This window comes from Notechis scutatus, chromosome 1 (genome assembly GCF_049901735.1).
Source record: "Notechis scutatus isolate UNSWTSFEM ecotype Mainland chromosome 1, rNotScu1.2, whole genome shotgun sequence".
Taxonomy (NCBI): Eukaryota; Metazoa; Chordata; class Lepidosauria; order Squamata; family Elapidae; genus Notechis; species Notechis scutatus.
The window spans coordinates 828892-855472 of NC_142009.1; the positions used below are offsets into that span (position 1 = coordinate 828892).

At 61.6% G+C, this 26581-nt stretch overlaps 3 protein-coding genes across 3 annotated transcripts; 1 reads left to right on the top strand and 2 right to left on the bottom strand.

The window, feature by feature from the left end:
* Positions 1-3908: 3908 nt before the first annotated feature.
* Positions 3909-7804, bottom strand: SLC39A3 (solute carrier family 39 member 3). Its single transcript, XM_026688623.2, has 2 exons — positions 7208-7804; positions 3909-6129 (listed from the first exon to the last, which is right to left on the bottom strand). Exons 1-2 carry the CDS (start codon positions 7412-7414, stop codon positions 5395-5397), a joined length of 942 nt encoding a protein of 313 aa, XP_026544408.1. The 5' UTR covers positions 7415-7804; the 3' UTR covers positions 3909-5394.
* Positions 7805-8039: 235 nt separating this feature from the next.
* SGTA (small glutamine rich tetratricopeptide repeat co-chaperone alpha) lies at positions 8040-16712 on the bottom strand. The gene is given in 13 exon segments (XM_087955287.1): positions 8040-9461; positions 10281-10406; positions 11586-11630; positions 11632-11673; positions 12293-12330; positions 12650-12712; positions 12841-12979; positions 13370-13474; positions 13648-13747; positions 14465-14549; positions 16008-16111; positions 16259-16404; positions 16556-16712. Coding segments are annotated over 11 exon segments (936 nt in total). The 5' UTR covers positions 16359-16404; positions 16556-16712; the 3' UTR covers positions 8040-9461; positions 10281-10291.
* Positions 16713-17052: 340 nt separating this feature from the next.
* Positions 17053-24021, top strand: THOP1 (thimet oligopeptidase 1; the record flags this gene model as incomplete). The annotated part of the gene is given in 15 exon segments (XM_087952832.1): positions 17053-17371; positions 17459-17491; positions 17494-17606; positions 18001-18108; positions 18315-18417; positions 19291-19340; positions 19343-19456; positions 19557-19692; positions 19909-20275; positions 21988-22189; positions 22265-22391; positions 22394-22450; positions 22950-23078; positions 23482-23618; positions 23700-24021. Coding segments are annotated over 15 exon segments (2154 nt in total), but the record flags the coding sequence as incomplete, so codon positions are not given.
* Positions 24022-26581: the final 2560 nt, after the last annotated feature.

Sequence of the window (26581 nt, forward strand, 5' to 3'; positions counted from 1 at the left end):
GGTTGAAGAATCTGTAAGGCCATCAGGAAAAGTGACACCCAGGACAGAACTCCAGGAGTGGGATTGGGAAAGAAGCGGGGCGGAGCACACAGTTCCCTTACTTACCAAAGTAAGGCTCAGGATGAACTAAAACTTGCAACAAGTGTCAAAAAAATAATAATGTTTCAACATGTAAATAACAAGGAAAATCAATCATGGTCCACTAATGGGAGGAGGTGGCAAGGAAGGTGATGAGCAGCAGGGAGAAACCAGAGCTGTTTAATTCATTGTTTGCACCTACCTTCATGCAAAGGGGGGGGGGGGAAGCATTCCAACCTACCAAAAACAGAACCTTAAAAGACGGAATAGAAATGCACATTAAAATAGGAAAGAAAATGGTGAGAGAAGATCTGTCCTCCCTAGATGAGTTCAAATCACCGGGACCTGATGGATTACATCCCAGAGGTCTGAAGGGGCTGACAGATATGGAGTCTGGGGTACTAGAGCCGATGGGCTTCCCATCTTTAAAAAAGGAGAAAAAAATGGATCCAGGAAACTACAGACCAATCAGCCTAACATCAATACTCGGGAAGATGCTGGGAAAGATCATCAACAGATTTGCAAACGCCGAGAAGCAACCAAAGTTACAACCAGAAGCCAACATGGGTTTGTCAAAAGCAGATCATGCCAAACCAAACTAATTTCATTCTTTGACAAAATTACTAAATTAGTGGATCAGCAAAATGCTGTGGATATGGTATACTTAGATTTCAATAAGGAATTTGACAAAATAGATCACGACCTACTACTTAGTAAGTTAGAAAAATGTGGCTTAGACAACTTCATCACCAGATGAATTTGTAACTGGCTGACCAACCTTATTCAATGGGTAGTCAGTCCTCAATGGAACCACATCTATATGGAGTGGGGAGCATGCAGTGGGACATCCCAAGTTTCTATCTTAGGCCCAGGTGTTGTGATTACAATGATTACTCCATTGATTTGGTGCCCGACACACCCCTTCCTGTGGGCCATTTGTATTCCATGTCAAATCCGGAGTTGGCCGTGTTGTGGGACTTTTTGGACAAAAACCTCACTTTATTCGGGGTTTATTCGGCCATCGCCATCACCTTGGTCTGCCCCGGTCCTGTTCGTTAAGAAGACAGGCAACTTGCGCTTGTGCTGTGACTACCATCGGTCGAATGCCATCATGGTGCACAATCGGTACCCTCTGCCTTTGATTCTGGAACTGATGGGAGTGGCTCCGGGAGGCCACCGTGTTCATGAAGTTGCACCTGCAGGGGGCGTACAATTTGGTGTGGATCTGGCCCAGAGATGAGTGGAGGACAGGGTTCGTATGGGCATTTTGAATATACGGCCATGCCGTTTGGGTTGACCAATGCTCCCGCCATCTTCCAGCATTTTCTAGGACCTTCTTGATCAATTTGTGGTGGTTTACCTCAATGACATTTTGACACCGCATCTCTCTGGAAGGCATTTCCATGGAGCCGAGCAAGGTTGAGTCATTGCTTAGTTGGCAACCTCCCTGGCGAGTGAAGGATGTCCAGAAACTCCTCAGACCTTCATCCCCGGCTTCACTTCCCTGACTGCGCCTCTCACTCGGCTCCTCCAGAAAAAGGTCCCGTTTCATTGGGGTGTTCCTGAGCAGCAGGCGTTCTAGGATTTGAAGCAGGCCTTCATGACAGAGCCAATCCTGAAGCACGCCAAGCCACACCATCCATTCGTGGTGGAAGCGGATGTGTCTGATGTGGCGGTTGGTGTGGCGCTCCTCCAGGCTCACATCTCTGGTGGTAACCATTTCCCTTGCGCTTATTTTTCCAGGAAGCTCAATCCTGCTGAGCATAGCTATATACCATCTGGGAGAAGGAGCTACTGGCCATTAAGATGGCGCTTGAGGCCTGGAGGCACCATTTGGAGTGGGCGTGTCATCAAGTAGAAGTCCAGACAGACCATAAAAATTTGGAGCATTTAAAGACTGCCCAGAAATTAAATCAGCGCCAGATCCAGTGGTCCCTTTTCTTTGCCCACTTTAATTTCCGCGTCACCTATATTCCAAGTGGTTGCAACCAATGGGCAGACGCGCTCTCCCGGAAGCCCGAGTACTTGCGTCCAGACGGGAGGCACAGCGGCACGATACTTAGGTGGATCAGTAGGGAAAGTAAGGTTTAACACACAGGCAAGAAAACCCAAATGTGCAGGTATAGAATAGGTGGTACCTGGCTCAATAGCAGTCATTGTGGGAGGGATCCTGGAGTCCTGCTGCGCAATCACTTAAATATGAGCCAGCCATGTGTGGCAGTAGCTGAAAAAGCCAATGCATTAACAGAGGAACAGAATCAAGCTTGCGTGAAGCATCAGAATCCTTGTAAAACCACACTTATTGCATCCAGTTTTGGTCATCAGGATATAAGGAAGATGTTGAGACTCCCCCCACCCCACTTGGAAGTGGCCAAGGCCCCGGCAACCCTCCACCTGCCACCCGCTCTTTCCTCGAGTGGGGCTGCTCCTGGGACAGGCCAACCAAGAGGGATGCCAGGAGAGCTGGAGAGATGCCGATCTCCCTGCATTGGGTTCCACCCTCAACCCAATTGGCAGAGACCTGCTTCCTTCACTGGGTGGGCGCAGATCTTCTCTCTTGACCCTCCTCCTCCTCCCCTTTTCTCATCCGTGCCCCCCCCATCTATTCAACTGAGGGCCAGAGCCTCCCCATCTCAGTGCAGAGGGCTTCACTCTGCTGCCCACTATACAACTCCCCCGCAACTGACTTGTTTGCGGCTCCACCCGGGAATGAGATCCACAGGCTTGTGTCTGGAAAGGATCCTGGCCTACACACACACACACACACAGAGACCCCTGGAGAACAGAACCCGGGAATTCCCCTCCCCCATCCCAGCCCCAGGGGCAGAGTCCACAGGCAGCTCCACAGGGGGCCCTTTGCCAAAAGCAGACCATTGTCGGATGGTGCGGAGGACCCAGAAAGGGGCCCCACGGTTGGAGCCGCCGTGCAAAGACCACCTTGGCCACAGCTGCCCCCAGCGACCCCCAGATCACAGCCCAGCTGGACTCCAGCGCCAAGAGCCCCTTCAGCTTCCTCCCTTGAGGAACCTCTTGGGCCCCCCTGCTTGCACGGAGGAGCAGCGTGGGACATCTCTGCCCCCAGGTGGCCAGAAGCCCCCTTTCCTGCGGATCCTTCTGGTGAGGCTCCCTTGGAGCCATGGGACCCTCAAGGGCTGGGAGGCCTCTGGCTTTCGGAGGAGGCAGGAAGAGACTGGATCAGGTCAGCCCAGCTAAGACGGGAAGGAGCATGGAGAACCTCTGCAAGGAAACTCCACCAGCGACCCCCAGCCCTGCCCCCCACCCCGGAGCCCTCTTCAAGGAGGAAAGGAGGCCTCCTCTGCAAATGCCCCCCCCTCCCCATGGGCTGGACCCTCCGCCAACACATCACACAGCAGCAGTGCAATGCCGGAAGAGGCCCCGGTGCTTGAACAAGGCTTAGGCCAGCGAAGGCAGAAGGGCAAAAGGCCGGGGCTTTTCCCAGGGAGGGAAGGAAGCTGCAAACGCCAGCCAGGTGGGGATGCCAAGTGCTCAGCCCAGCCAGGCCAGGTGCTGCTGAGGCCCCCTAAAGCCGGGCAGGGCTGATCCACAGCTCCCTCTGGGTCTAGGAAGCGGGGAGGAGCAGCAGAGGACGGGGAAGCCCCCCTCCAGGAGTTGGGGAGAAGCCGAGGAGGAGCAGCAGCCAGAGGGAAACACAAGGCTGTGCTTCTCCCTGCCCCTCCGCCCGTGTTTGGCCGCCTCCTGCCCAGGCGAGAAGCTGGTGAGGCTCTGGACGGCATGATGCCCAGAGAAAGGAGGGCTCCGGCTCCCCAAGTGTGGCTCAGTTTGTGCACAATAGATACAAAAGTCACAAAGGGGGGCAACAAAGGGGGTTTATTTCAGCCCACAAAGGCCGGCTAGTTCGGCACAGTGGAGATTAACGTAGTAAGTGTAACAAAACAACCCAACGATCCTATCCCAGAGCAGGAATGCAATAAATAACAAGCACGCGCGCACACACACACACACACACACACACACACACGAGGCGGCCTCCTCCCCGCCAGCCTTGAGGGCTTTAGGATGCCAGCAGCCAGGCTGATGCCACAATTGGGGAGGAAGTTGCCCGCTTGCACCCAGCCAGCCAGGAGCGGCCATTTTGGGTCCCAGCTGCAGCAGAGGGGGGGGAGAGAAGAGGCGCCCCTCCCTTCACTGCATCCCCTCAGCCAAATGACCAGCAGGAGGGGGGCCGGTGGTCCTCCATTGCCTCTCCCCCCACAGCTTCCTGGGTCTATTAACCTCTGTCTGGGGGAAGGAGGTACAGGCGTAGACGGGGGGGGGGACCCCTTCTCCCGAGCCCAAGGGGAGGGAAGCCTGTTCTTGGGGTGGGGCAGGAGGAGAGGTCCCTGAGCTACAGCCCCAGCAGCCTGATCAGCAGCCTCTTCGCTGCTTTGCCTGGCCTTGATCGAGGGGCTGGACTCACAGCTTGGCCAAAAAGCCGGGAAGGCAGACCTACAACCGGGCCAACTTTCTGCCGGCAGAAGCTGCACCCCCGAGGTCGCCAGAGGGGGCCCGCCTGGTCTCGGCTGGCAGTTCTTGTGGGCTCTGCTGCGGACGGGCACAGGGAGCGGAGCCAGCCAGGATTTCAGCCCTGCCACATTCCAAAGACCCCAAAGGTGCCGAGATGCACCCGGAAATCTTTGTTCCTCAACCACGTTGCTCAAATCTGGCCCAGCGAAGGAGCCTCTCTCGTTCTCACACTCGCGCCCAGGATCAAGCAAGGAGCTTCAAGCGGCATAAAACAAAAGTGCCCTGAAGTACGTGAGCAGACAACCGGCCCCCTTGCGGTTCAGTCGAGAGGCGGAACTCTGCCTGGAGGAACCGAGCAAGCCGCGCGCTCAGCCCCTTCCTGAATTCCAAGGGTTGGTCCAAACCAAGAACACAGGAAAATCCCCACCAGGGAGCGGAAGTCTTGGCCACACCAGGGGCCAAATAAGCTCCTGGCGGGAGGAGGAAATGAACCGGCAGTGCCTGGCCAAGGCAAATATTTCACCAAGAGAAGAGGGGGTGGGAGTGGGGGGGGGGGTCAGGAAACTTGCCTTTACCCTTCAGTTAAAGGTCAGAGCCCGCCCCCAATTCACCGCTTGTGCCAGTCCGAGGCCACGGTGGGTCCACCAAGCGCAGTGCCAGGTTGCCTTCTATGTCTGAAAAGGACACCGTCTTCCCAGCTACCCCCTCCCCCGGAAGGGAGGAAATGGCCGGGAAGAGGCCAGCGCTCAGAACGGTGCACCTCTTGGTGACCCCCGGCTCTCCTCCGGCCAGGCGAAGGAGAGCCCTGGCCCATTCCCGGGACAAGGCCTGTCACCACTTAAAGAAAACGAGGCCTGCCAGGGCTGCGTAGCCCAGAACCAGGAAGAGGACTTTGAGCAGACGGTCGCTCTGGTCCTCCAGCTCCTTGGCCAGGATCTCAAAGAAGGTGACGAAGAGGAAGGTGCCCCCGGCGACTCCTTGCAGGACGACCGAGGCCACGCTGCTGGCCACGTTCTGGGCGCTCTCAATGCCCATGCCAATGCCAATACCCAGCGGGATCATCAGGCTGACGGCAGCGGCCAGCTTGGACGCCTCCTTGATCTTCAGCCCGGTTTTGGCCATGTTGATCCCCAGGGCCACGGCCACCAGAGTCTCGTGGATGGCCACCCCCAGGAAGAGGCTCATGACTCTGTCGCCCTCCTCCTGCAGGCCCAGGGCCAGGCCTTCAAAAATGGAGTGGGCGGACAAGGCAAAGACCAGGCTGAAGAGCCGCAGCGGGCTGGAACGGGAGAGCTCGCAGATGGCCAGCCCGTGGCTGTGGCGGCCACGGTCGGCCCGGTGGCTGTGACCCCAGGAAGGCTCGATGAAGGGGCTCTCGTACTCGGAGTCGCTGCCCACGTCTGAGCCAGCATTGAAGGTCTCCAGGTCAATGAAGGACGGCTTCTCCTTCCGGAAGGTCAAGACCAGCTGCTCCACAAAGACGGTCGTGAAGAATCCCAGCATCATGATGGTCTCTGCCAGAGGATAATCGGTGGTCACGTTCCCCAGTTTCAAAACCTCCTGGAGCTGCAAGACAGAAGGCGACAATCCAAATTCTGCTCACCTGCTGAGGCCTCCACAGCCCTCCTCTTACTGGGGGGAGGTGGGCTGCATTCAGAACTCTCCAGTTTTGGGCTCTGCAGAAATCTTCAGGAAAGCCAAGGACTCCTTAGGCTCCACAGAAACTTGGGAAACAGTTGAGTTTAAACACAAAGAGTTGGGTTGCAGAAGCAGAAGACAGGCGGATCACTCACCAAAGCCCCTGAATTTCTCAAGCCCCCCCGATTCATTTTCTACAAGGCTGAAGAAGGGATTTGTTCTCCTGAGTCTGATCTTAGCCTGCAGGGATGTCCTGGTTGAATGAGGAAGCTGGGGGGCGGGGGCTGGGCTGCAGCCCCTTAAGCCAAACAGAGGGCAGCAGGCACAATGGAGGGAGAAGCGGAGCATGGATTGGGGGCCACCAGGTGGAAAAGCGACTCAGCCGTGGCTGCAGGGCGCTCCAAGCCCTCCCCCGGGCTCCCTATGACCGTCTCACGACGGGAGGACCAGCCGGAAGAGAAATTGCTAGGCGTGCAAATTGGCCTCCAGAAGCGCCCATTTCAACCAGCGGATGGGCGGCTTCCCGCAGCCAGAAACCCTTCGGAGGGAAGTTTCCCAAGACAGAGGCTCGGAAGTCCAATGGTTGCAATGCGGAGAGCGAGCGAGCGAGCAGGGGACGAACCGCTGCGGAGGAAAGGGGGCGGCGGGGGCCTTTTCCGTGGAAGGAATTGAATGCCTGGAGTGGGGGAGGAGAGTTCTTACAGGGAAGCCCCAGGCTCGTTGGGGGAGGGGAGGGCCGGGAGGGGGACCGTCCCTGGGGGAGGTAATGGTCCAGGACGATCCCGACCGGCTGCACCAAACGGACCAAGCCCAGCAGTCAACGGCAGAAAAGCCGGGGCCTCCCCGAAGGCCTCGCCGTACGTTTCCTCCTCCTCCCCCGCCCATCGATGTCGCACCGCAGCCGGGCCCAGTTTAGGAAGGGGGGCAACCGAGAGCCCCCACCGACCTCCGGGGGCCCGGAGGAAACGCCGGACTGGGCGGGGGGGCCGAGCCCCGTTCGCGGTACCTTCTCGCGCACGGCGGGGAGCAGCGCGTTGAAGCAGGTGGCCAAGAAGACGCCGCCGCCGAGCGCGTTGCAGAGGCCGAGGGCCCGCCGGGATCGCTGCGCCCGCTCGGGGTCCGCCTCCAGCACCTTCACCGGCAGCAGGGCGCCCGCCAGCATCAGCGCCAGCGTGCCCACCAGGCACAGCACCTTCGCCGCCACCACCTCCATGCCCGCCGGCTGAGGGAGCCCCGAGGAGCCTCCGCCCAAGGGCCCCCGGGACGCCGCCGCCGCCGCCTCCTCCTCCTCCCCGGCCTTCCGGCGGCCCTCCGCTCAGGGCGACTCCTCGCCGCCTCGGCCGGTGACGTCACGGCGACGGTGAAGGGAGGGCCGCCCTCGGTGCGCGCGAGAAAGGCGGCCGGGCGGAACGCGCCTCCCGCGAAGAGGTTCCGGAGCGCCACGAATTCCCTCGTTCTCCTCGGGGCGGGGACGTCCTGAAGCCCGGTGGCTTCCGCCGCCAGCGGAGGGTCTACCCGAGGGCCCCACCGGGCTCCCCTCGGGAAACGCTCCTCCAACCCTCCAGAAACCCCGGTTGGAGGCCATCTTTTCGCAGCTGAGGCCGAACATGCGTGACACCCCCACCCCCAAGCTCTTCGTCCCTCTGGCTGAGATTGAAGGGCTAAACCCCCAAACACGCTTGGCAGCTCCCAGGCGGAGACCCCCCCAAAGGCTTCCCTGCCCCTTCCCTTCCCCTACCCAGACCAGGAAAGCCCCCACACACACACTTCCCTCCTGAAGCCACTTTTGGGGGGGGGGTGACACCCACTTCCCTTTGCCCTTTAGGTACCAGCCAACAGTGTCCAAAGAAGTTTATTTCCTACATCAAAGAAAAGCCATTGCTGGAGACAGACGGTGATTCTTCAGCCCCTCACTTATTGGAAGCACCCTGGGGTTCGGTTCACCCCACCCCACCCCACCCCACTTACCTTTCTAGCCTGGCAGCTTCTCCCTCCCCGCGTGCCGGACCCACAAAAAGGGGCCATGGGTAGGACTCCACCCCACCCTCTTCCTACTTCTGCATCTGCCCCAGTGGTTCCACAAGATGGCTTTTTACCCTGCAGCCCCGACAAGGGCCAGGTGAGAAACCAGACACACAACAAGGCTCTGCCCGTGGCAGCCAGTGGGGCAGGCACACCCGGGCTGGCCAGGAGGGCACCAGAAGGTTCCTGGGCCCGTTGCTCCTCTCCAGAGCCCCCGGCTGGCCAGCAAAGGGGCCCGGCTGATGCAGGGCAGGCCAGTCTCTAGGGGGCTCCTGGCAGATGGCACTGAGGACGGGCAACCCTCCTTCCCCAAGGCCCTTGGGCTGCCATCCGTCCCATTCTGCTGGCTGGAGGGGATCTGGGACATTCAAATGAGAGCAGCCACAAACACCCTCCGGGATGCACCTCCACTGGTGGGAGTCACACTCTGGACACCCGATGCTGAGGGGAGTCCTGGCCACAAGGAGAGCACTTCAGAAAAGCAGCCCAGTCCTCCTGGCACCCTTCATGCTGGGCAGGAAATGGCCTGTTAGCCAGTCCACCCAGGCAAGTTCCCCAGGCCCCAACCCAAAGAAACACATTTTCAAAAGAAACCCCCACTCTGCCCCCCCTCCCCCCCTCCCTACTCACAGAAAAGTCACACCAAACTAGCCACGGCCCTTTTTGAAAGTAAACGTCCTACTGGAAAGCACAGGAGAGGCCGCCCATCTTCCCTGGGCACCGATGCCAGTCCCACCAGCTCCTCTCCCAGCCAGTCAACTGGGCCTCTCCCCAAGAGGGGCCATCTAGCCTTGGTGTGCCAGGATCCAGCAATGGTGACGAGGAGGAAATCCCGGCTTGGGAAAGGCAACGCTCCCTGCTGGAGGAGGACACGGTCTCTGGAGGGCGGTTTCTTCTGAGCAACAGGACAGGCGTGACGTTGACAGACCCACAGCTTGCCTTCGGGGTGCCCAGAGTGGTGGAGGGGGTGGGGGGTAGATGCTGATCTGCAGACAGTCACACTCTCCGCTCCCCTGACCAGGTCCACTCGGGAGTAAGGTGGGGAGGGAGCAGGGAGGGGAGGCTACCAAAAGTCTCTAACATGCAGGCCGGATCAGGCTTGGCTCCCCCCACCCCCAATCCCTCGTGGGCTTTTCCAGAGGAAGAACGGCTAGTAGCAGCAGCAGCAGCAGCTGGAAGGCTCTTCAGCTGGTCCTTCCCTTGGGGCGAAAGGGGTCTTCCTGACCAGGAGCAGAGTCCTGAAAGACGGAGACAAACATAAGCACGCCTTGGCCAGGAGTGGGTGGCTTCCGGGGCCTTCGGCAGCTCACCTAAGCCCTCCCCCCACTTGGACATCCATTCAGCAGGCAGCCCAGCACTTGGGCAGGAGGAGTTATGCAAATGGGTCCAGGAGGCTAAGGAGCTTCTGATCAGGAGGGCACCCCTCCCCCCTGGCGCCCTCCCTGCCAGTGCCTCCCCTCCGTGTCTCAGGCCTCCTTCCTTGGCCCTTTTCCTCCCGAGGGGACGGTCTCCGACTTCATGGGGCAGATGGGGGGTCTCCCCTCAGAAGATGCCTCCCTCACACAGTGAGGACCCCATTCCAGTCACTGGTCCTCCCTGGATCCCTGCACTTCCCCACCCTGCCCCCTTTGGGCCTGCTGCAAACCACCCACAAAATAGAGGGGGGCGGAGGAAGTGTAGTTTGAGAATGACCTTAGAGAAAGAGGGAATGGGATGCTGCCTAGGAAAAGGTCAGACAGGAGCCTCCGGGATCTGGCAGCGGTCAGAAGAAACGCAGGGAAGACCCGCCCTCCTAATGGGTCAAGCCGTCAAAAGTGGCAGGGGGAAATGTGTGCCTTCAGACATGCGGGGGTTTGTTAATGCAGCCCACAATTCAAGCAGATTCAGGTCTTCTGGTTGTGTTTCTTGTCTGGTTTGCCAGGGACGGCTGACCCGGATCTAGCAAGTGCAAAACCTCCCACTGGGCCTTTTAGCCACCTGATCCATTTCTTCCTCCGCTAAGCCCCCTTTCCCCAAGGCCACTCGCACAGATGCTCGCCCCTCCCCCGGCTCCTTACCAGCGGCTGCCTCATTCCTGCTGCTCCTCGTTGCTGGCACTGGGGGTCCGGCTCCTGATCTGGCTACGCAGCTGTTCTATGAGCTCCGGATTTTGCTGCTGCATCTGCTGAGCAAACTGTTGGCCTCTGGACACACCACAGGAGAGAAAACACCCGTGTTAACCAGGGATTGCGGGTGTGATTCCTACTGAACAGCACAGTAGCCAGCTGGGCACAGAGCCAGCCCAAAAGCTACTCCGGAAGCCCTTTATAATCGCGCCTGTTCGAGTTGGAGAAGAGACTGGGGCGGTGGGGGGAGGGGGCAGGAGGAGTACCGAAGTCCAACCGAAGTCACAGATCTGCTCACGACACAAAAACGGATGGACAGCCGTAGAAGGTAGGAACGAAATGCAAAGCTACCTTGATGGACAAGGTAAGTCGGGCAAAAAGAAGAGAACGGAGGTTGTCAGGGACGGCTTCTTCCCTTAGGCGACAGATGGATGCACAAGTGAAGGGGAGGGGAATGACTCTGGTTCTACACAGGGGGGCACACGTTCAGGGGGCAGCTCAGCAAAGCAGTGACGGGGGGACACGGAACAAGAGTCCCACACGGAGGTTCAGCCTGGAGACCAGTAGAGGGGGGATGACAGAAGATCCGCCCTTCCCAGGGAGCTGGAGGCGGACTGCGATGAGGAGGAGGGGCGGAGTCCGATGGCTGAGGATCCCCGAGGACCCTTCCCAGTCGAAGGACAAGGGGGCTGGGAGGCTTCAGAGGGACCCTCCCAACTGGCCAGGCAGGAAGGGCTCTGCCGTGCCAGGGCCTCTTTTAGGGCACCCCCTTGGAGGAGGGTGGGCGGGCGGAGGGGTCCTTTGGAAAGGCTGACCCAGCAGGCCAGAAGGAGCCCTTCCCCTGCTCTCCCCCCAAGCCAAGAGCCGGGTGCTTCTGGCCTTGGGCAGCCATAAGGAACCCAGACGGAAGCCAAAGGGCGAGAGATGCTGGGCGGCTTCCCAGAACTTTCCCATGTCGGATGCCGGAAGCGGCAGCATCTTCGCTCTCACAAGGCTGTTTGGGAGAGTGCCCTGAAACGTGGCTTTCCCAGGCTGCGTCTTTCTAGGCAGCTGTTGAGTGCCACAGTGCCACAAGCCAAGGGGGACGCTCTTTGCCTCCCCGGCCCCCAGCCACAGCTACGGGAGGGGCTTGTGGGGAAATCTCCCACAGGGCTCGGTGGGGACAAGGGGAAGGACGCCAGAGGACCAAAGAAGGGGGCCAAGCCAGCTGCTGCTCTCCTGGTCTGAAGGCACGAAGAAGCGGGCCCCTCTACTCACGCTTGGATGAGGCTGGCGAGATCGTGGGGGCGGTGCTGGCTCCCGGGCGGCCATGGGGCTCTGGCTGCTGGAGATCATCCCAGACATCCTGCAAAAGGGAGATCTGTGACCCTGCGCCATGGGGGCCACGAACAATCCCACTGCCGAGGGGGAAATCCTTTCCCTGTGCACAGGGAAGCCTCTGGAAAGGCTACTGGGGGCTGGGGGGAGGAGCCAGTTTTTCCCCAGGAATCCCCCATCCCCCAACCAGAACCCCCAATTTGGATTGCTCCAATCGACCTCACCCAGGAAAGGTTCCCTCTCCCACCCCACGGATAGCAGGGGCGGAGTCTCTGCAGTGACTGGCTTCTGGCCGCTCCATTTTGGGGGGTGGTCCCACAGCACCCCTTCAGTAAGCAGCCATTTTAATGCTAACTCGATTTTGGCTGGCCTGCCAGGAGACCAAGATTGGCAAAGGGGAGGGCAGGACACACTAAACCAAGCTTTGATTCCTGGCTTTGAGCTGCCTTCCGACGAGGGGAAAGGAGCCTTTTTAAAGAAACGTTTCCCTAGAGAAAGCCTTCCCTTCAAAGGCGGGTATCAGCCGATCCTTTCCCCCGGCTCCCAGACTTTGGGGCTGACGGTTCAACCGCAGTCCTTGAACCGCCCCTCCCCAGAATGGATCCTTCCAGAAGGACCGGGAGGCGGACAAGCCCTGTGCCACTCACAGTTGCTGCACCTGAGGGTTGTTCATCAGGTTGGAGGCCTGTCGAGGAGAGAAGGGAGGGAGATGGCTGAGCATCCCGGACTGCCCCACAATCCTCTGCCAAGGCCAAACCCTGGAGCTTTTATCTGCAGGAAGCAGCTCTTGGAGTCCACGGAAGGACTGGTCGACTGATGCCCGTAGCCCCCAAACTGTGCCCCACACCGAGGACCGCCCCTTCTCTTTGGGCGCACGCAGGCAGCTTCCCTGGCCTTTGGTCTGCGCTGGGCTCTCCGGCTGGCGCACCCGCCTCAGCCAGCTGTCCATCCAGAGACCAGCCAGTGCACGCAACAGCCCCCCTCCCCCTGGCTCCCACACTCACCATGCTCATGAAGCCAGGGTTGTTCAGCAACCCAGCCAGGTCAATCCCTCCGGCGCTGCCCGTCTGTGGAGAAACGGACAGGGGACATCAGGGCGGCCCCCTGCAAGCCCGGAAAAGAGGCTGCTGGGTGCCCTGGCCTCCTTGGGCCCCCAACTCCCCCAGGGCCTTCGTCTGGTCGGCCGGCCACTCACCGGGCTCGGAGCCTCCTTCATCTTCTGCTCAGTGACTTTCAAGTTGGACTTGTAGGTGTCGTTGTCTGGGTCCAGCTCCAATGCCTTCCGGTAGTAGTAGACGGCCTCCGAGAGCTTGTTGAGGCTGGACAGGGCCAACCTGCGGAGGGAAAGGGGGGTGAGGAAGGAGGCACAGCCCCCCGCCCTGGCTCTCCTGCTGGCAAGAGCTCACCAAGCTCCCAGAGGGGAGGGGCCATGGGGCCCTCCCAAATGTTGCACTGCTGCCTTTGCACAGGGATTCCTGCCACTCCATGGAAAGACCCACTGAGACCCCAACGGTGCCCCTTCCCGGAAGCCAGAAACGCTGCGGGGGAGAGGAGCAGGAAGGGCTCCCCACAGCCTCTGATGGAGGAGGGGGAGGCTCTCTTGCGAGGGGGTGCCCGGGGGAGGTTTTTCTTCCTCCTGTTTTGAAGCCTCAGGTTCCCCCTCCCTCCCCGGGATTGACAGCCCTTCCCTGCCAGGCCCGAGGGCAGCGCTGGGACCCACGTACCCCATCCTGCCATAGGCTTTGCTGTACTTGGGGTCGATGCTGATGGCTCTCTCGCAGTCTCTGACGGCCCCGGCGTAGTTTCCTAGTTTACTGTAAGCAGCAGCCCTGAGGGGGGAGGGAGCTCCTTAGGGCAGCCCCAGGGCCTCTGCCGCTTCAGCACCCACAAGGGAGGGTGGGCTTGGCACTCCCCCTGCCCCCCGCCCAATGTGAGGCAGCCGTTCCCATCCAGCTGCTGGAGCTAGCACAACCGGACGCCTGAGGCAGAATCCCCCTCTCACCGGTTGCAGTAATACACAGCATTGGACGGGTTCAGTTCGATGGCTTTTCCATAGAACGAGACGGCACTCTTAAAATTCTCCACTTTCATCTGCTCGTTTCCTAGTAAGAAGAAACAAGGGATGAGCTGCCTTATTGGGCCAGAGGGCGACCCTGCCCCCCCCACCCACCCCCAGACCCTTCAGCGTTGCCTGGTGGTCGCTCTGGGGACCCCGTGCCCAGGTCTCTCCTGGAAGGCCTCCCCCTTCGCCTCCCACACGTGCCAGGACTGCCAGCCAGTCGGCTTCCTTTCTCCAAAGGCCCTTTTCCATTTGCAACCTTGCTTGCCCTGGGGCTGGGCAGTTGGAGGGGGAAAGCAGGAAAGCCCCCCCATATCTCAGGGGGCAGAGGGCGCTAGTAAGATGCTCAGCCCCCATCAGGGGTTGTGGCTCCTCTTCTGCTAGTCAATTGGAGGCCCATGGAGGCTGCCCCTCCCCCCTTAATGGGAGGCTGACTGGGGCAGGATACAGTCTGCGGTCCTGGGAGGGAAGGGGGGCTGCACTCCAGAGGGCAAAGAGAAGCTTAAGATAGTCTGGCCCAGGAGGAAGGGAGCCAAGAAGCCAGCCCCCCGCCCCGCCCCCACCCCCAGCAAGTCTTTGGTGATGCAAAGAGTGGCTGGAGTTTGGCAAGGTTTCTGCCTTCAGGGTGTCTTTCTTGTTCTTGACAACCACATCCCCCAGGATCCCCCACCTGATGCTCCCCAGAGGGAGGCCCCTGCTGCCTGCGCAACCCTCCTGAGTGCCAAGGACACAAATGCAGGATGACAAATGCCCCCCTCACCTTCAGTTTTCAGTCTTTCAGCTTCAGCTGCGTCTTCTTCAGAAGGAGGAGCAGGCTCAGCAACGGGGCAGCTCTGCAGCGGCTCCTGCTGGGCAGAAGGCACCCGGGGTTGGGGGCGGGGAGTGTCAGGGACCCTCTGGCAAGCACGGGCTTGCAGTGTCAAAGCGGCTCTCCTACAATCTCTGGCCAGAAGGACCTGCGACGGCCTCCCCTGGGAGTCACCTCTGCCGCTACTTCCTCTCCGAAGGTCCTCTTCAATGGCAACGCTGGCTGGGCATTATGGGAACTGCTGCCTACCGCCCGGGGGGACCGAGTTAGGAAAGGGTGGGCCTACCCCAGCAGCTGATGGCTGCCCAGCCCCGCCAGAGGTCCCAGTTCTGCATGCCCACTTCCTGCTTGGGGTGATGGGAGCTGAGGGTCTCGGCTGCCTTTCTAGAAAGGGCCCTGGAGGGCAACGCAAAGGGCAACCCGGCCCATCTCCAGCCAGAGATCATGAAAGGCCGATACCAGGAGGGTTCCCCACGGAATGCAGGCACACCCAGCAATCACAGGTCTCCAGTCAAGAAGGCTGCCTGTGCTCTTCCAGGCCTGAAGAGTTGTGCCCCTTCTCTTTTTCTGATATAGGTACCATAGGATCCCAGGGGGTGGGTGGGTGGGGGGGGTGTATGTGTGTTCCTGCTCTACAATTGCATTAATCGTGCATTAAGGCCCCAAGATGGATGTGGAGTGTGCAGAGAAGAAAACTGGTCTTTAGCTCCTGGGCCTATTAGAAACAGACCCTCAGGGACAGCCTTTGCTTGGGAATTGCAAATAAACTGTTTTGGGCAAGCTGAGAGGCATAAGAGGGCAATAGGGGATCGGAGTACCCTATGTTGACCAATCAACAGCTTAAGAGTTTTAAATAATCCTAAAAGTGCTTCTTTTACAACGCCTTCAGTTCAGACCCCTTCAGACCCCATTTGACCGCAGCAGATTCTGCAAAAGGGCCACAGGTCAACTTCCATTGGCCACAAGTGTCAAAAGTTGGGGGCAGACAACTGAGGCTCCGGCCAGGCCAGGGGTGGATGTCACGCATCTGGTTGGTTTCTTAGAACAGAGCCAGCAAGTAAAACTACAAAAACCCCAAACTTGGAAGTAAAAGCTGGGTGCGTTTCCTTCTGCTCACAGACCTGACCTGGAAAGGCTGCTTAATTTTTGGATGGGACGCTCCCTCCCACCCCACCCCCATCCCCAGCTGATCCCTTATTTGCATCCAGCAAAGATCGATGAAGACCCTCCCATGGGATGGTGCTGGTGGCTATTTTAATACTCCTTTTTGGTTTTCCTCTTGAATTTAAAAAAGGAAGCACAGCCCACGCACCCCGCTTCAGCCCTGCCGATGCCTTTCCATGAAGCCCCTCCCCACAAGGAAGGACTTTGCCCTCCCACCAGACCCCCCACTTCTGTCTCCCTCCCCTCCGACCCCCCCAGGCGTCCCCTTTCTCTCTGCTCAGCCCAGGGCAGAGAGGTCCCCGCCGCCGCCGCCGCCGCCGGAAACGCTCACTTTGGCCGCAGCAGCTTCAAAGATGTCCGGGAGCTTCTGGGAGATGGCCAGGCCCCTGTCGTCCACGGACACCCCGAAGGCCGTCTCCAAGCACTGGATGGCCACTGCGGAGGGAAGAGGCCCCGTCAGGCCAGGCGGACCTGCCTTCCGGCTCCCCGGGGGAGGGAGCCCCTCGGAAGACGCGGCAGGCAGGCCGGCCGGCCTGGGGAAGCCGGGAGGGTCGCTGGGGGAGGAGCGCCCCCACCGCCCACCTTCCAGGCTCTCCTGGGCGTCCGGGGAGAGCCCGCCGTGCTGCAGCTGCTCCTGCAGGAACTCGATGATGGCGAAGGCCAGGCGCTTCTGCTCCGCCATGTTGGCCCCGGGGCCCTGGGGGAGTCGGCGGTGGCGGAGATCCTTCCTGCGGGAGGGAGGGGGGACACGGGAGGGTCTTGCTGGGGTCGCGCGGCACGACGCCCGGGGAACCACCCGGAAGGGCCCGCCCACTCCGCTGCCCAGGAGAAGCACCGCCAAGCCCGCCTCCCTTCTCCGTCCGGCCCGGCGCGGCTCACCCCGGCGGCCGCCCCAGCGCAACAGCGGGCGTGCTCGGCCCTTGTCCGCCCTCCGGCCGACTGCGCAGGCGCGAGCGGGGCAGGTCGGGGCTGGGCGACGCGCCTGCGCGCCGGGCAAAGTTCCGCCAGTCGCCGGCCTCCAGGTCGCCTTCTCCCTTCGTCAGAGCTAGGAAAGGGTAGAGGGGCAGCCGCTGCTTGACGGCGCTCGCTTCCGAGTCCCGCGTGCAGGGAGCGTGATGCGCTCGTCCCTCGCAAGTGCGCTTCGCTCGAGGAGGCCGGACCCGCCCCACGCGGGCACGCGGGGAGGGGGCGGGGCTGCCGGTGGCCTGGGCGGCGCCCGCGGGCGTGGAGCCTCTGCCCTCCGAGTGCCGATCCCACGGAACACCCCGCCACTGGGCCGGGGGCGGGGCGGAGGAGAGCTCCACCCTCCGGGGGCGGCGGTCGGGTCTCTCCGGCTCCGCGAGAGCGAGCACGCGGCATGGCTCCCCGACGGGTAACTGCGGGCCGGGGCCCCCGCCCCCTCCCTCCCCTCCCTCCCTCCCTCCGTGGGGCGGGGGTCCTTCCCTGCCGGCCGGGCGGGGCGGGGGTCTGACGGCGCCCGCTTTGTCCCCCGCCCAGGAAGCGCCCCTGCGAGCCCGACGCCCCGGGGCAGCCGCCAGCGATGGGACCTGGGCGCCGAGCAGATCCGCAGCGCCGCCGCCCAGCTGGTGGGCCGCACCCGGCAGGTGTACGACGCCGTGGGCGCCCTCGAGCGCCGGGAGGTCTCCGAGCAGAACACGCTGCGCGCCCTGGCCGCCGCCGAGCTCGACTACACAGGTGGGCGGCGGGGGGGGCGGGGGCGCGGACAGGTAAGCCGGGCAGGGCGGATCCCCGACCCAGCCTGAGCGCAGCCCCGCCCTGCAGTGCAGCGGAATATGCTGGATTTCCTGCAACACGTCTCCCCAGCCGGGAGGTGCGCTCGGCCAGCACCGAGGCTGACAAGCAGCTCTCGGAGTTCGACGTGGAGACCAGCATGCGGCAGGACGTCTACCAGCGCATCACCTGGCTGCAGGTGAGTTACCCGGCTCTGCAGGTTCTGGGCCCTGCCTGGCCCTCCCTGGCCCCAGGCAGAACCCGGGAGGAGCCCAGTCCTGCCCTGCCCAACCCGGACGGGGTGGTTCATGTGGCCGCCAGGCTGAGTCAAGAGCCCTTGGCTGTAGCCGCCTCTGTGGGAGCCTCCAAGGGCACCCCTGCTCCGAACTCCATGCCAAGCGCCCCCCTCCCCGCCTCATCTCTGGGCCTGGTGGCTGCTTCTCTCAGCTGCTTCCTACTCAGCCCTTCTCCCGCCCAGCAGCCATTGCGCCCCAGCCACCTTGGCCCAGAGATTGGCCACCACTCGAAGGAGCCCCTGGGGGCCCTGGGCGGGTGGGGCCGCCTGCTCTGCCAGAGACCCCTTTCTTCCCCAGGAGAAGCTGGACGGGGCTTCCCTGAAGCCGGAAGCCAAGCGCTACTTGGAGAGGCTGGTCAAGCTGGGACAACGGAGCGGCCTTCACCTGGCCCGGGAGGTGCAGGAGGTGAGGAGGCTGCTCTCTGCAAGCGACTGGGCCAAGGGTCCCTCCCGGGCCAGGACAAGGGACAGGACGATCCCTGGCAGGGAGGCTGCCCAGGCGGCCTTTAAGGAAGGCTGGCTGCTTTGGAGCCTTGGGGGGGGAGCCTTTGAGGGAGAGCTGGACCTCTTCTGGGGGGCTGGGCAGCTCACATAGTTTCTTCCCTTCCTCAGAAAATCAAGGAGATTAAGAAGAAACTGAGCTTTCTCTGCATCGACTTCAGCAAAAATCTCAACGAAGACGCCACTTTCCTGGCTTTTACCAGGGAGGAGCTGGGTGAGGCTGCGGGGGAGGGGGGGATGCGGCCATTGTGGGGAGGGACCACTGGGGTGCCATGTCTTCCCCTCAAGAAGGCTGGGAGCCACGTTGCGGCCTTATCAGGGATCAGAATTGGTCCAAGGAAGGTTTCTCGCAGGCATAGTGCATCTGTCGGTGAAGCCAACGGTGTCAATTAAACACCTTGTGAACTTCGGCTATCTAGCACTGATGACCTTATCTAGTTTGGTAATGAAACATCTGGAAGAAAAAGAGCCAAGCTCGAAGGGCACCCTGGGCCTCTCGGGTGAATTCTGGGCTGCAAAGTTTTTTCTTCTTCTGTCAAAACTTCGATAGTCCTCTCCTGATCCTCTGCTTTCCTTCTCTCTTGGGGAGGTTGGACCCGCTTCCTGGGATCTCTTCTTCCTGTCCTCTCCACACACACCCTGCCCCCCCGCCACTGAGGGTTCTCCCAGCTCAAGCAGCCAAGGGTGGGCGTCCTCTGTGCCAGGTTGGCCCTGGAAGAGCCCACCGCTGATGTCTTGGGCGGGGGGAGGAGGTTGCCTGGCATCTCCTGGCAGCCTTCTTCCCCTCTGCCCGGGAGCCCCTCCTGGGACGCTTAGAGCCATAGAGCTGGGCGGCCCTTCCGGGGCCTCCTCCTCTGTCCGCTCCTTCCCCACTGGGTGCGCTGGAGTGGGCTCCCCCTGACCCGGCTGTAACAGGCACCTGCCTCTCCCCTCCGAGTGCCGGCCCCACGGGACCCAAAGTCACAGAGGAAAACCAGCTTGCCAGGGCCCGTCTCTCCGGTGCCTCCAGGGGGGCAGGCGGGCGCTCTTGGCCTGGCCTGGAGGCCCCGCACGGGGCTCGGCCCACCTAACGGCCCCTTCCCTTCAGGCGGACTCCCCGAGGATTTCCTGAGCTCCCTGGAGAAGGCGGAGGAGGAGGGGGGAAGCTGAAAGTCACTCTCAAGTACCCCCATTACTTCCCCCTGATGAAGAAGTGCCACGTGCCGGAGACCCGGAAGCTCATGGAGGAACGCTTCAATTCCCGGTGCAAAGAGGTGGGGAGAGGGGGCGGGAGCTGCACTGGGGGGGTGGGGGTGGGGGGCAGAAGGCTCCCCCGGAGGCTGAACTTGCTCCCCCCGCCCCCAAACGGCACAGGAGAACTGCCGGATCCTCCAGCAATTGGTAGAGCTGCGGGCCCAGAAGTCGGCGCTCCTGGGCTTCGAGACCCACGCGGCCTTTGTGCTGGAGATGAACATGGCCAAGGAGTGCAAGACGGTGGCCGCCTTCCTGGGTGAGATGAGCGGGGAGCATCTTCTGGCTGCTCAGGGACGGGGGACCCCAGGGGTGCCTTGAGCCCCTCCCTCAGAGCAGCCCCAGGAGGCCGTGGGAGGCTATATTTGGGAGGGGTGGCGGGGGCTCCCCTCGTGTGCCAGCTCCTCCCTGGGGGGCAAGCCTGGGCACTGGTGGGCAGGCGTTCACCTCCGCTCCCCTCCTGGGCTCCCTGCAGACGATCTGGCGGCCAAGCTGAAGCCGCTGGGCGAGAAGGAGCGAGCGGTTATCCTGGGCCTGAAGCAGAGGGAGTGCGAGCAGCGGGCGCTGCCCTTCGACGGGTGCATCAACGCCTGGGACATGCGCTACTACATGAACCAGGTGGAAGAGACCCAGTACAGCGTGGACCAGAACCTGCTGAAGGAGTTCTTCCCCATGCAAGTGGTGACGGACGGCCTGCTGGGCATCTACCAGGAGCTGCTGGGGCTGACTTTCCGCCGGGAGGAGGACGCCCAGGCCTGGCATGAGGACGTCCAGCTCTATACTGTGCAGGACCCGGCCTCCGGAGAGACCCTCGGCCAGTTCTACCTGGACCTTTACCCGCGGTGAGCCTGTGGACGGGGCGGGCAGTGGGGCCTCCGTTGCCCCTGTGGCCGAGTCCGTCCTCCTCTTCCTCCATCCACCTTGCCCAGCAGAGCCGGGCCTCCTTTGCCCGAGGCCTCCGCAGGAGGAGGAGGAGGAGGAGGAGGGTCCTGGGTGCCTCCAGGGGAGCCCCGGGTTGGTTCTTCTCCAAGGATCCTTTGGTCTCCTTGGCCGTCCCTGGGATTCTGGGGGCCTCGCTGCCCAGCCCCCCGTGTCCAGAGGCCCCCTCCCTCCCCTTCAAGTCCCGCCTTCACCTGCACGGAGGGCGGGGGGACCCCACGGCTCCCCCAGTTCTGGTCTTTGCAGGGCGGGAGGCGTCTCCAAGGCCTCCGCGGCTGTTTCGCCCTCCGGTTCCTCCGCTTCCGTTCGTCCATCCGGGTGACCCCCAAGAGGCAGGAACTCTGCTCCCTTTGGGTCGCTTCCCTCCGAATCCCCCCGGGCTGCCTGTTCCGCTCTCCGCTCGGGGGCCTCCCTTCTGGCAGACCCGGGGCCTTTCCAGCTACGGGAGCCCCGAGAGCCCCGGGCAGGTTGCAGGGGCTCCTTCCTCCGGTTGCCCCGCCCTGCTTGCCTTCCCCCAGCCCGGCTTCCTTGCCGTCTCTTCCGCCCGGGTGGAATCAATACAGCGAGGATGTCCCCTTGCCTCCACCCTCCCCCACCCCGTGCCTGGAGCATCTCCGCCTTCTGGCCGCCTTGAGGCTTCCTGGCCTGCGCTTTGGTTTCTCCCCTGGACAAGGCGGCCTCCTGGCCCTGCCGCTTCCCTGACGACATTCTGCGGCTTCCTGTGATCAACGCCAAGGCCTCTCTTCAACCCCGTTGATGGTTGATCGGGGCTTCTCTCTGGCTTTCCCTGGCTGCTTCGGCTACCCAGCAGGCATTGGCACCAACGCCCCCCGTCCCTCGGCCTTTCCTAAAGCCAGCATCTCCCCCACCCCGTGTCAGACTCTGATCTGGGCTGCCTGTGTGTGTGTGTGTGTGTGTGTGTGTTGGAGTGTAGATTGATCTCTCACAAAAGGTCGGCCACTGTGTTGCTCTCCAGATGGGCTGGCCTCGAGACTTGGCTGGTCCTCCTTCTGTGGCTGGAGGCCCCACCACTTCCTGTAGCCCAGGGACTTGGTGTGGGCTCACAAAGGATCGGGCCCCCAGGGAGGAAGGAGTCCTGGGCAGATCCGCTCCCTGCCTCCTCGCCTGTAAGCCTCACCGGTTCTTCCCTAGAGGCAGAGGTAGCGCAAGCATGAAAACATCAAAATAAGCAGATACCAAATTTATGTGCGGTTTTTATGGTGCCCCTGGAAAAAATGTTTCCAGGAAGTTTATAGGAAACAACAGAAGAATACTTATTATTCAAGGCTTCTGTTTATTTTCAGAAATGACCATCCCCTGCTTTTTGTGGGGATTAGCATACTATTCCTGTGTTTCCCAAAAACAGAATAACACTCAAGTTGGAAGGGGCCTCGGAGGTCTTCTAGTCCAGCCCTGTGCCGTTCCAGACAGGGGGCTGTCCAGGGAGGCTTCCTGCCTCCAGCTGGCTTACAAAAGAGGAAGGACCTGGGCAGCTGTTCATTTACACAGCGTTTGGGGGTGCATTTGGGGGTGAAACGGGCCACTGTGACCTTTGGGAACCGTCATGCGCTTCGGGGCTGCCCTGACCTCCCCTCTTGGCTCCTGTCTGCACTAGGGAGGGCAAATACGGGCACGCGGCCTGCTTCGGGCTGCAGCCTGGCTGCCTGTTGCCGGACGGCAGCCGCCTGACCGCCGTGGCTGCCATGGTGGCCAACTTCACCAAGCCGACGCAGGAGGCGCCTTCCCTGCTGCAGCACGACGAGGTGGAGACCTACTTCCACGAGTTCGGCCATGTGATGCACCAGCTGTGCTCCCAGGTGAGGCGGAGGCCCCGGGGAAGGGGCGCTCTCGTCCTGCCCCCGAGGCGGCCTGCTGACCCCCTCCTCCCGCAGGCCGACTTCGCCATGTTCAGTGGGACCCACGTGGAGCGAGACTTCGTGGAGGCCCCGTCTCAGATGCTGGAGAACTGGGTGTGGGAGAAGGTTCCCCTGCAGCGCATGGCCAGGCACTACAAGACGGGGAGGGCATCCCCTCCCAGCTGCTGGAGAAGCTCATCCGCTCCCGCCAGGCCAACACAGGTGAGCCCCCGCCCAGCAGGCCCCTGTGAAGGGGGAAGGAGCCCACCCCCACAGGGGAGCCTGCTCTCCCCTTGGTTCCAAGGCCGTGGGAGGGAGGGATAGCAGCGGGGGGGCTGAATTGCACACACACACACTCGGGTGCTTCCGGCCGGATGTGGTGGGCCATGCCCTCTCCATAGGCCGGGAGGCAACCCGGAGCCACTGGGCCCCACTTGGGCTCTGCCCCAGGGAGAGGAGGTGGGGCTGGGCCGAGAGACCCCAGCAGTTGCCTGACTTGAACCAGGTGTCCCATTCAACCAATACGCTGCCTGGGGGAGGGGGGCTGCACTGCAGCGGAAGGGATGAGTTGGTCAGTGCCGGGCGAGGTATCGGGTCCCCCGTAGGGCACGGCCTCCTCAGCAGGGAGGGCACTGCGGGCCCAGAGGCTGGGCGTGGACCGTCTGGGGAGCCTCGGGGAGCCCCGGGGCCCACGCCTGTCTTTACCCCCTTGGCTTCTCAGGGCTGTTCAACCTGCGGCAGATCGTGTTGGCGAAGGTCGATCAGACGCTTCACAGGCAGCCGAAAGCGGATCCCGCTGAGGAATACGCCCGGCTCTGCCAGGAGATCCTGGGGGTCCCAGCCACCCCAGGTGAGAGGCAGCCCCCCCTCGACACCTGCTTTGGGGGCAGAGGGGCTGGCAGGGCGTTGGCTGGCCTGGAGCACGAGGCCATCCCTCGGAGGTGGAGGACCGGGGGCTGGTCAGGCGGTTACCCCGAAGTCCGTGCAGGGAGCAGGCCCCTTTCTCCTCCGTGGTCCAGGAGGCCAGAGTCTTCTCCTCGCAGAGGCGTTATCCATGGGGCCCATTTTCTGCCAGAAGGTCTGGTTTGTGAGGGACCCCTCTGGGCAGCCCCCTCCCTGGGGGAGGGCCGGGAGGGGGAACTGGCCTGGAAGCAGCCCTGGAGGGCGCCGTCCCAGGTGGGGAGGGGGCTGCCTTCTTCCCCCTGGAAAGCCGCAGCCAGGCTGGACGCTGCCCTCCCCTTGCCCGCCCTCAGGTACCAACATGCCAGCCACCTTCGGCCACTTAGCAGGAGGCTACGACGCCCAGTACTACGGCTACCTCTGGAGCGAGGTCTACTCCATGGACATGTTCTACACCCGCTTCAAGCAGGAGGGGGTCATGAGCTCCAAGGTACGGAAGGCCCCACCCCCCTGGCTGTGGGCCCCCGTCTGCCAAGGGACCCCCAGCCAGGACCCGTCTTGCTCTTTGCAGGTGGGGCTGGACTACCGGAACTGCATCCTTCGGCCAGGCGGGTCAGTGGACGCGGTGGAGATGCTGCTCCGGTTCCTGGGAAGGCCCCCCACCCAAGACGCCTTCCTGGAAAGCAAGGGGCTGGCCGTGGCCCCTGGCTCCCTGCCCTCAGCGTGCTGAATGCTGGTGGGACAGCCGTGGGCATGGCCCTCTCCCGGGGGATGGGGGCAGCTGCCTGGTAGATTTAGTGGTGCGCTTGGATTGAAGCTTCGCCTCCCCCCAGCCGCATCCCGCTCTTGTCACGGGGGAGGGGGGGCAGCATTATTAAACGGCTTCCTCACCCGCATTCTGTGCTGGCAGTGTTAGAAAGGGCGGTGGGCGGGGGTCGTGGGCGTGGAGGGAAGGTGCCTCCCTTCAGACAAGCTCCTTCGGGGGAGGGCAGCATTTGGGTGCCCTGCCATCGGGCCTCTCTGAGCCAGGGGTCTGCCCCTCACCCCAGGCCAGCTTCCACTTGGGCTCCTCTAGGGGGGGGGGGGGTTCCCAGGTTGCAGGGAGCCCTTAGGAAACAGCCCACGGTGGCCTGTGACGCTGGCCTGGGAAGGGCCCCCCGTGGACAGGAGGAAGGGGGCCGGTCTGCAAGGGCTGGCATTCTCCCCCTGTCCGGACAGGCCCGCTCTCTGGCTGAGTCCAGCCGTTGCCACCCGCCCAGCGGCCGCAGGGCAGATGCTGGCCAGGCTGCCTGGTTTTGAGGCTGTGGGCACACTGGGCTTTCTCCTGCTGGGAGCCGTGTGAAGCTGGTCTCGGAGGAAGGGGGTCCACCATTGGGGCCGGAGGGGATCTTGACTCCTTCTTTGGTGACTCAGCTGCTGCTGCTGCTGCTGCCCGTGTGGCACCCCTGGAAGAGGCAGGGCAGAGGCGCCCGCCTGATCAGGCTGGAGGCCCACGAGAGGCTCCAGGGCCTGCTGCCCTGCCGCCTCCCTCCTGGGCCTCCGTTGCCTGGGGCAGGTTCAGCCTCTTCCTGTTGCAAACAGCCTGCAGTTGAGCTCCAAAGCCTGGCTGACCGCTAGGCTCTGCTCCTGCCCTTTGGGCCTCCCAAGAGACCTGCCTCGCCTGGGAGCAGGCCTGTGGCCGGAAGGAGGCAGGGCCAGTAGAGGGGAGCTGTCGGGAGCCTCACGTGCTGGGGGAGGGGGGCTCGGCTGGGCTGCCCCTTCCTCTTTGTCCCAAAATTGGTCACATTCCCAGAAGTAGGAAAAAACGGGGTCCCAGCAGGCGTTTCCGTCCTTGTTTCAGGCACTGTTTGGGGGGGGGGAGGAAAGAATGGAAAGCAGCTGCCAGCCTGGAGTGCCCTGGGCAGCCACGGATGTGGGCAAGCCTGGCTCTGCCTGCTCTTCCCCTGGACCCTCCTCGGATCCCGCAAGGGGTTTGGATTCATCAGCCAGCCCCCGCAGCCGCACATCCGCCTCCATCATGAATGGATCCGCCCGATTTTCCACCAGACCCAGTGGGTCCCCACCTGCTATTTCCTGTGTCCGGGACAGGAGGCCAAAGCCTCAGACAGACCGGCCACTGGACTCCAAGGGGGCAGAGAGCTGGATTTGGGGCAGAGGCGCTCGTGGATCTTGTCTGAGCTACGTCTTGTCCTAGATGGCATTATTTCTCGGGGGTTAACATCTGGCAAGGGATCCAGTGGGCTTACATGGCCGGCCAGCCGTCTTGCAAACGCAGATCTGGGTGGCTAAAACAAGGAAAACAGTCCAACCCCAGAGAATGACAACATAAAGAAAGTGTCCCCCGGGGGACCCATTCAGGTCTCTCTCGGGGTTTACAGAGCTTCCCCCCCCCCCACTGCAGTTGGGGTGCCAGGAGGCCGCTGGTTAGTGTAGCTGGCGCTCTGAAGGGCCTGCAGAGAAGGGTCCCACCAGGTGACACACACACACCAGAGTTTTTGTGTGCTGATGTGCGAAACCAAAAGAAGGTTGGGCATGGAGAACGTGGCTCCTCCTCCTCCCCCGGGGGCTTTACAGGAACCCAAGCCAGGGGCTTTGCGAGGGCCATGGGCAGCCAGGGGGATTGCGAACCAGCCAAATTACCTTCACAAAGTGTGGGTTTCTAAGGCGAATCTTTTCAACACTCAGAAGTGTTTTGTCCCGCCAGTTTCATGTGTCCAAAATGGAAACATGGCTATTTTCAGAAAACCCAGGCTGGCTTCTCTGGGGAGTACAAGCAGTTGTGTATCGCACCCACATGAATCCGAGAGCACTGCTTGGTGTAGCCCACCCCTCAATGGGTAGGAAATATCCCAGGGAGACACACACACACACACACCCCAGCCTCTCTTCTGTGGCTTCATCGGGAACCCCTGTGAGGTCAGGAAGGTGGTGGGGAGGTTCACCCCATGACCGCTCTTGGACCCATGGCTGAGGTGCAGGCTTTGGGGTCTGTGAGTCCCAGGGAGGGCCTGCCAGGTCTTCCAGGTTGGGCATTACCCATTGGGACAGACTGCCTTCAGGAGCTGTGGGGGCTCCATCGCGGGAGGCTTTGCAGAAGAGACGGGACAACACGGAGTGTCCAGAATGATAACAGGTTTTCTGCTGGATAAAAGACCTCCAAGGTTCCCTCCAGCGGCACTGAAATAGATTCCACACAACAGCCAGTTTGGGACGATTCGTGAGGCAACTCACTGGGAGAATTTTGGGTGGACCTCATGTAAATGCGGGTCAGAGGAACGAGACCCCCAGCGGCTGCGTCGGCTGGTGGACGTCCCGTGTAAAATAAGCCGGCCTGGGGCGTTCAGACCGAGATTCTCTGTTGCGCTGAAATAGTAATATTTGATGGCGTTTTCGGAGCGATCCTATATAAAGAGCGCACGGGATCGGGAAGATTCCTGCTTGATTTCCACGACC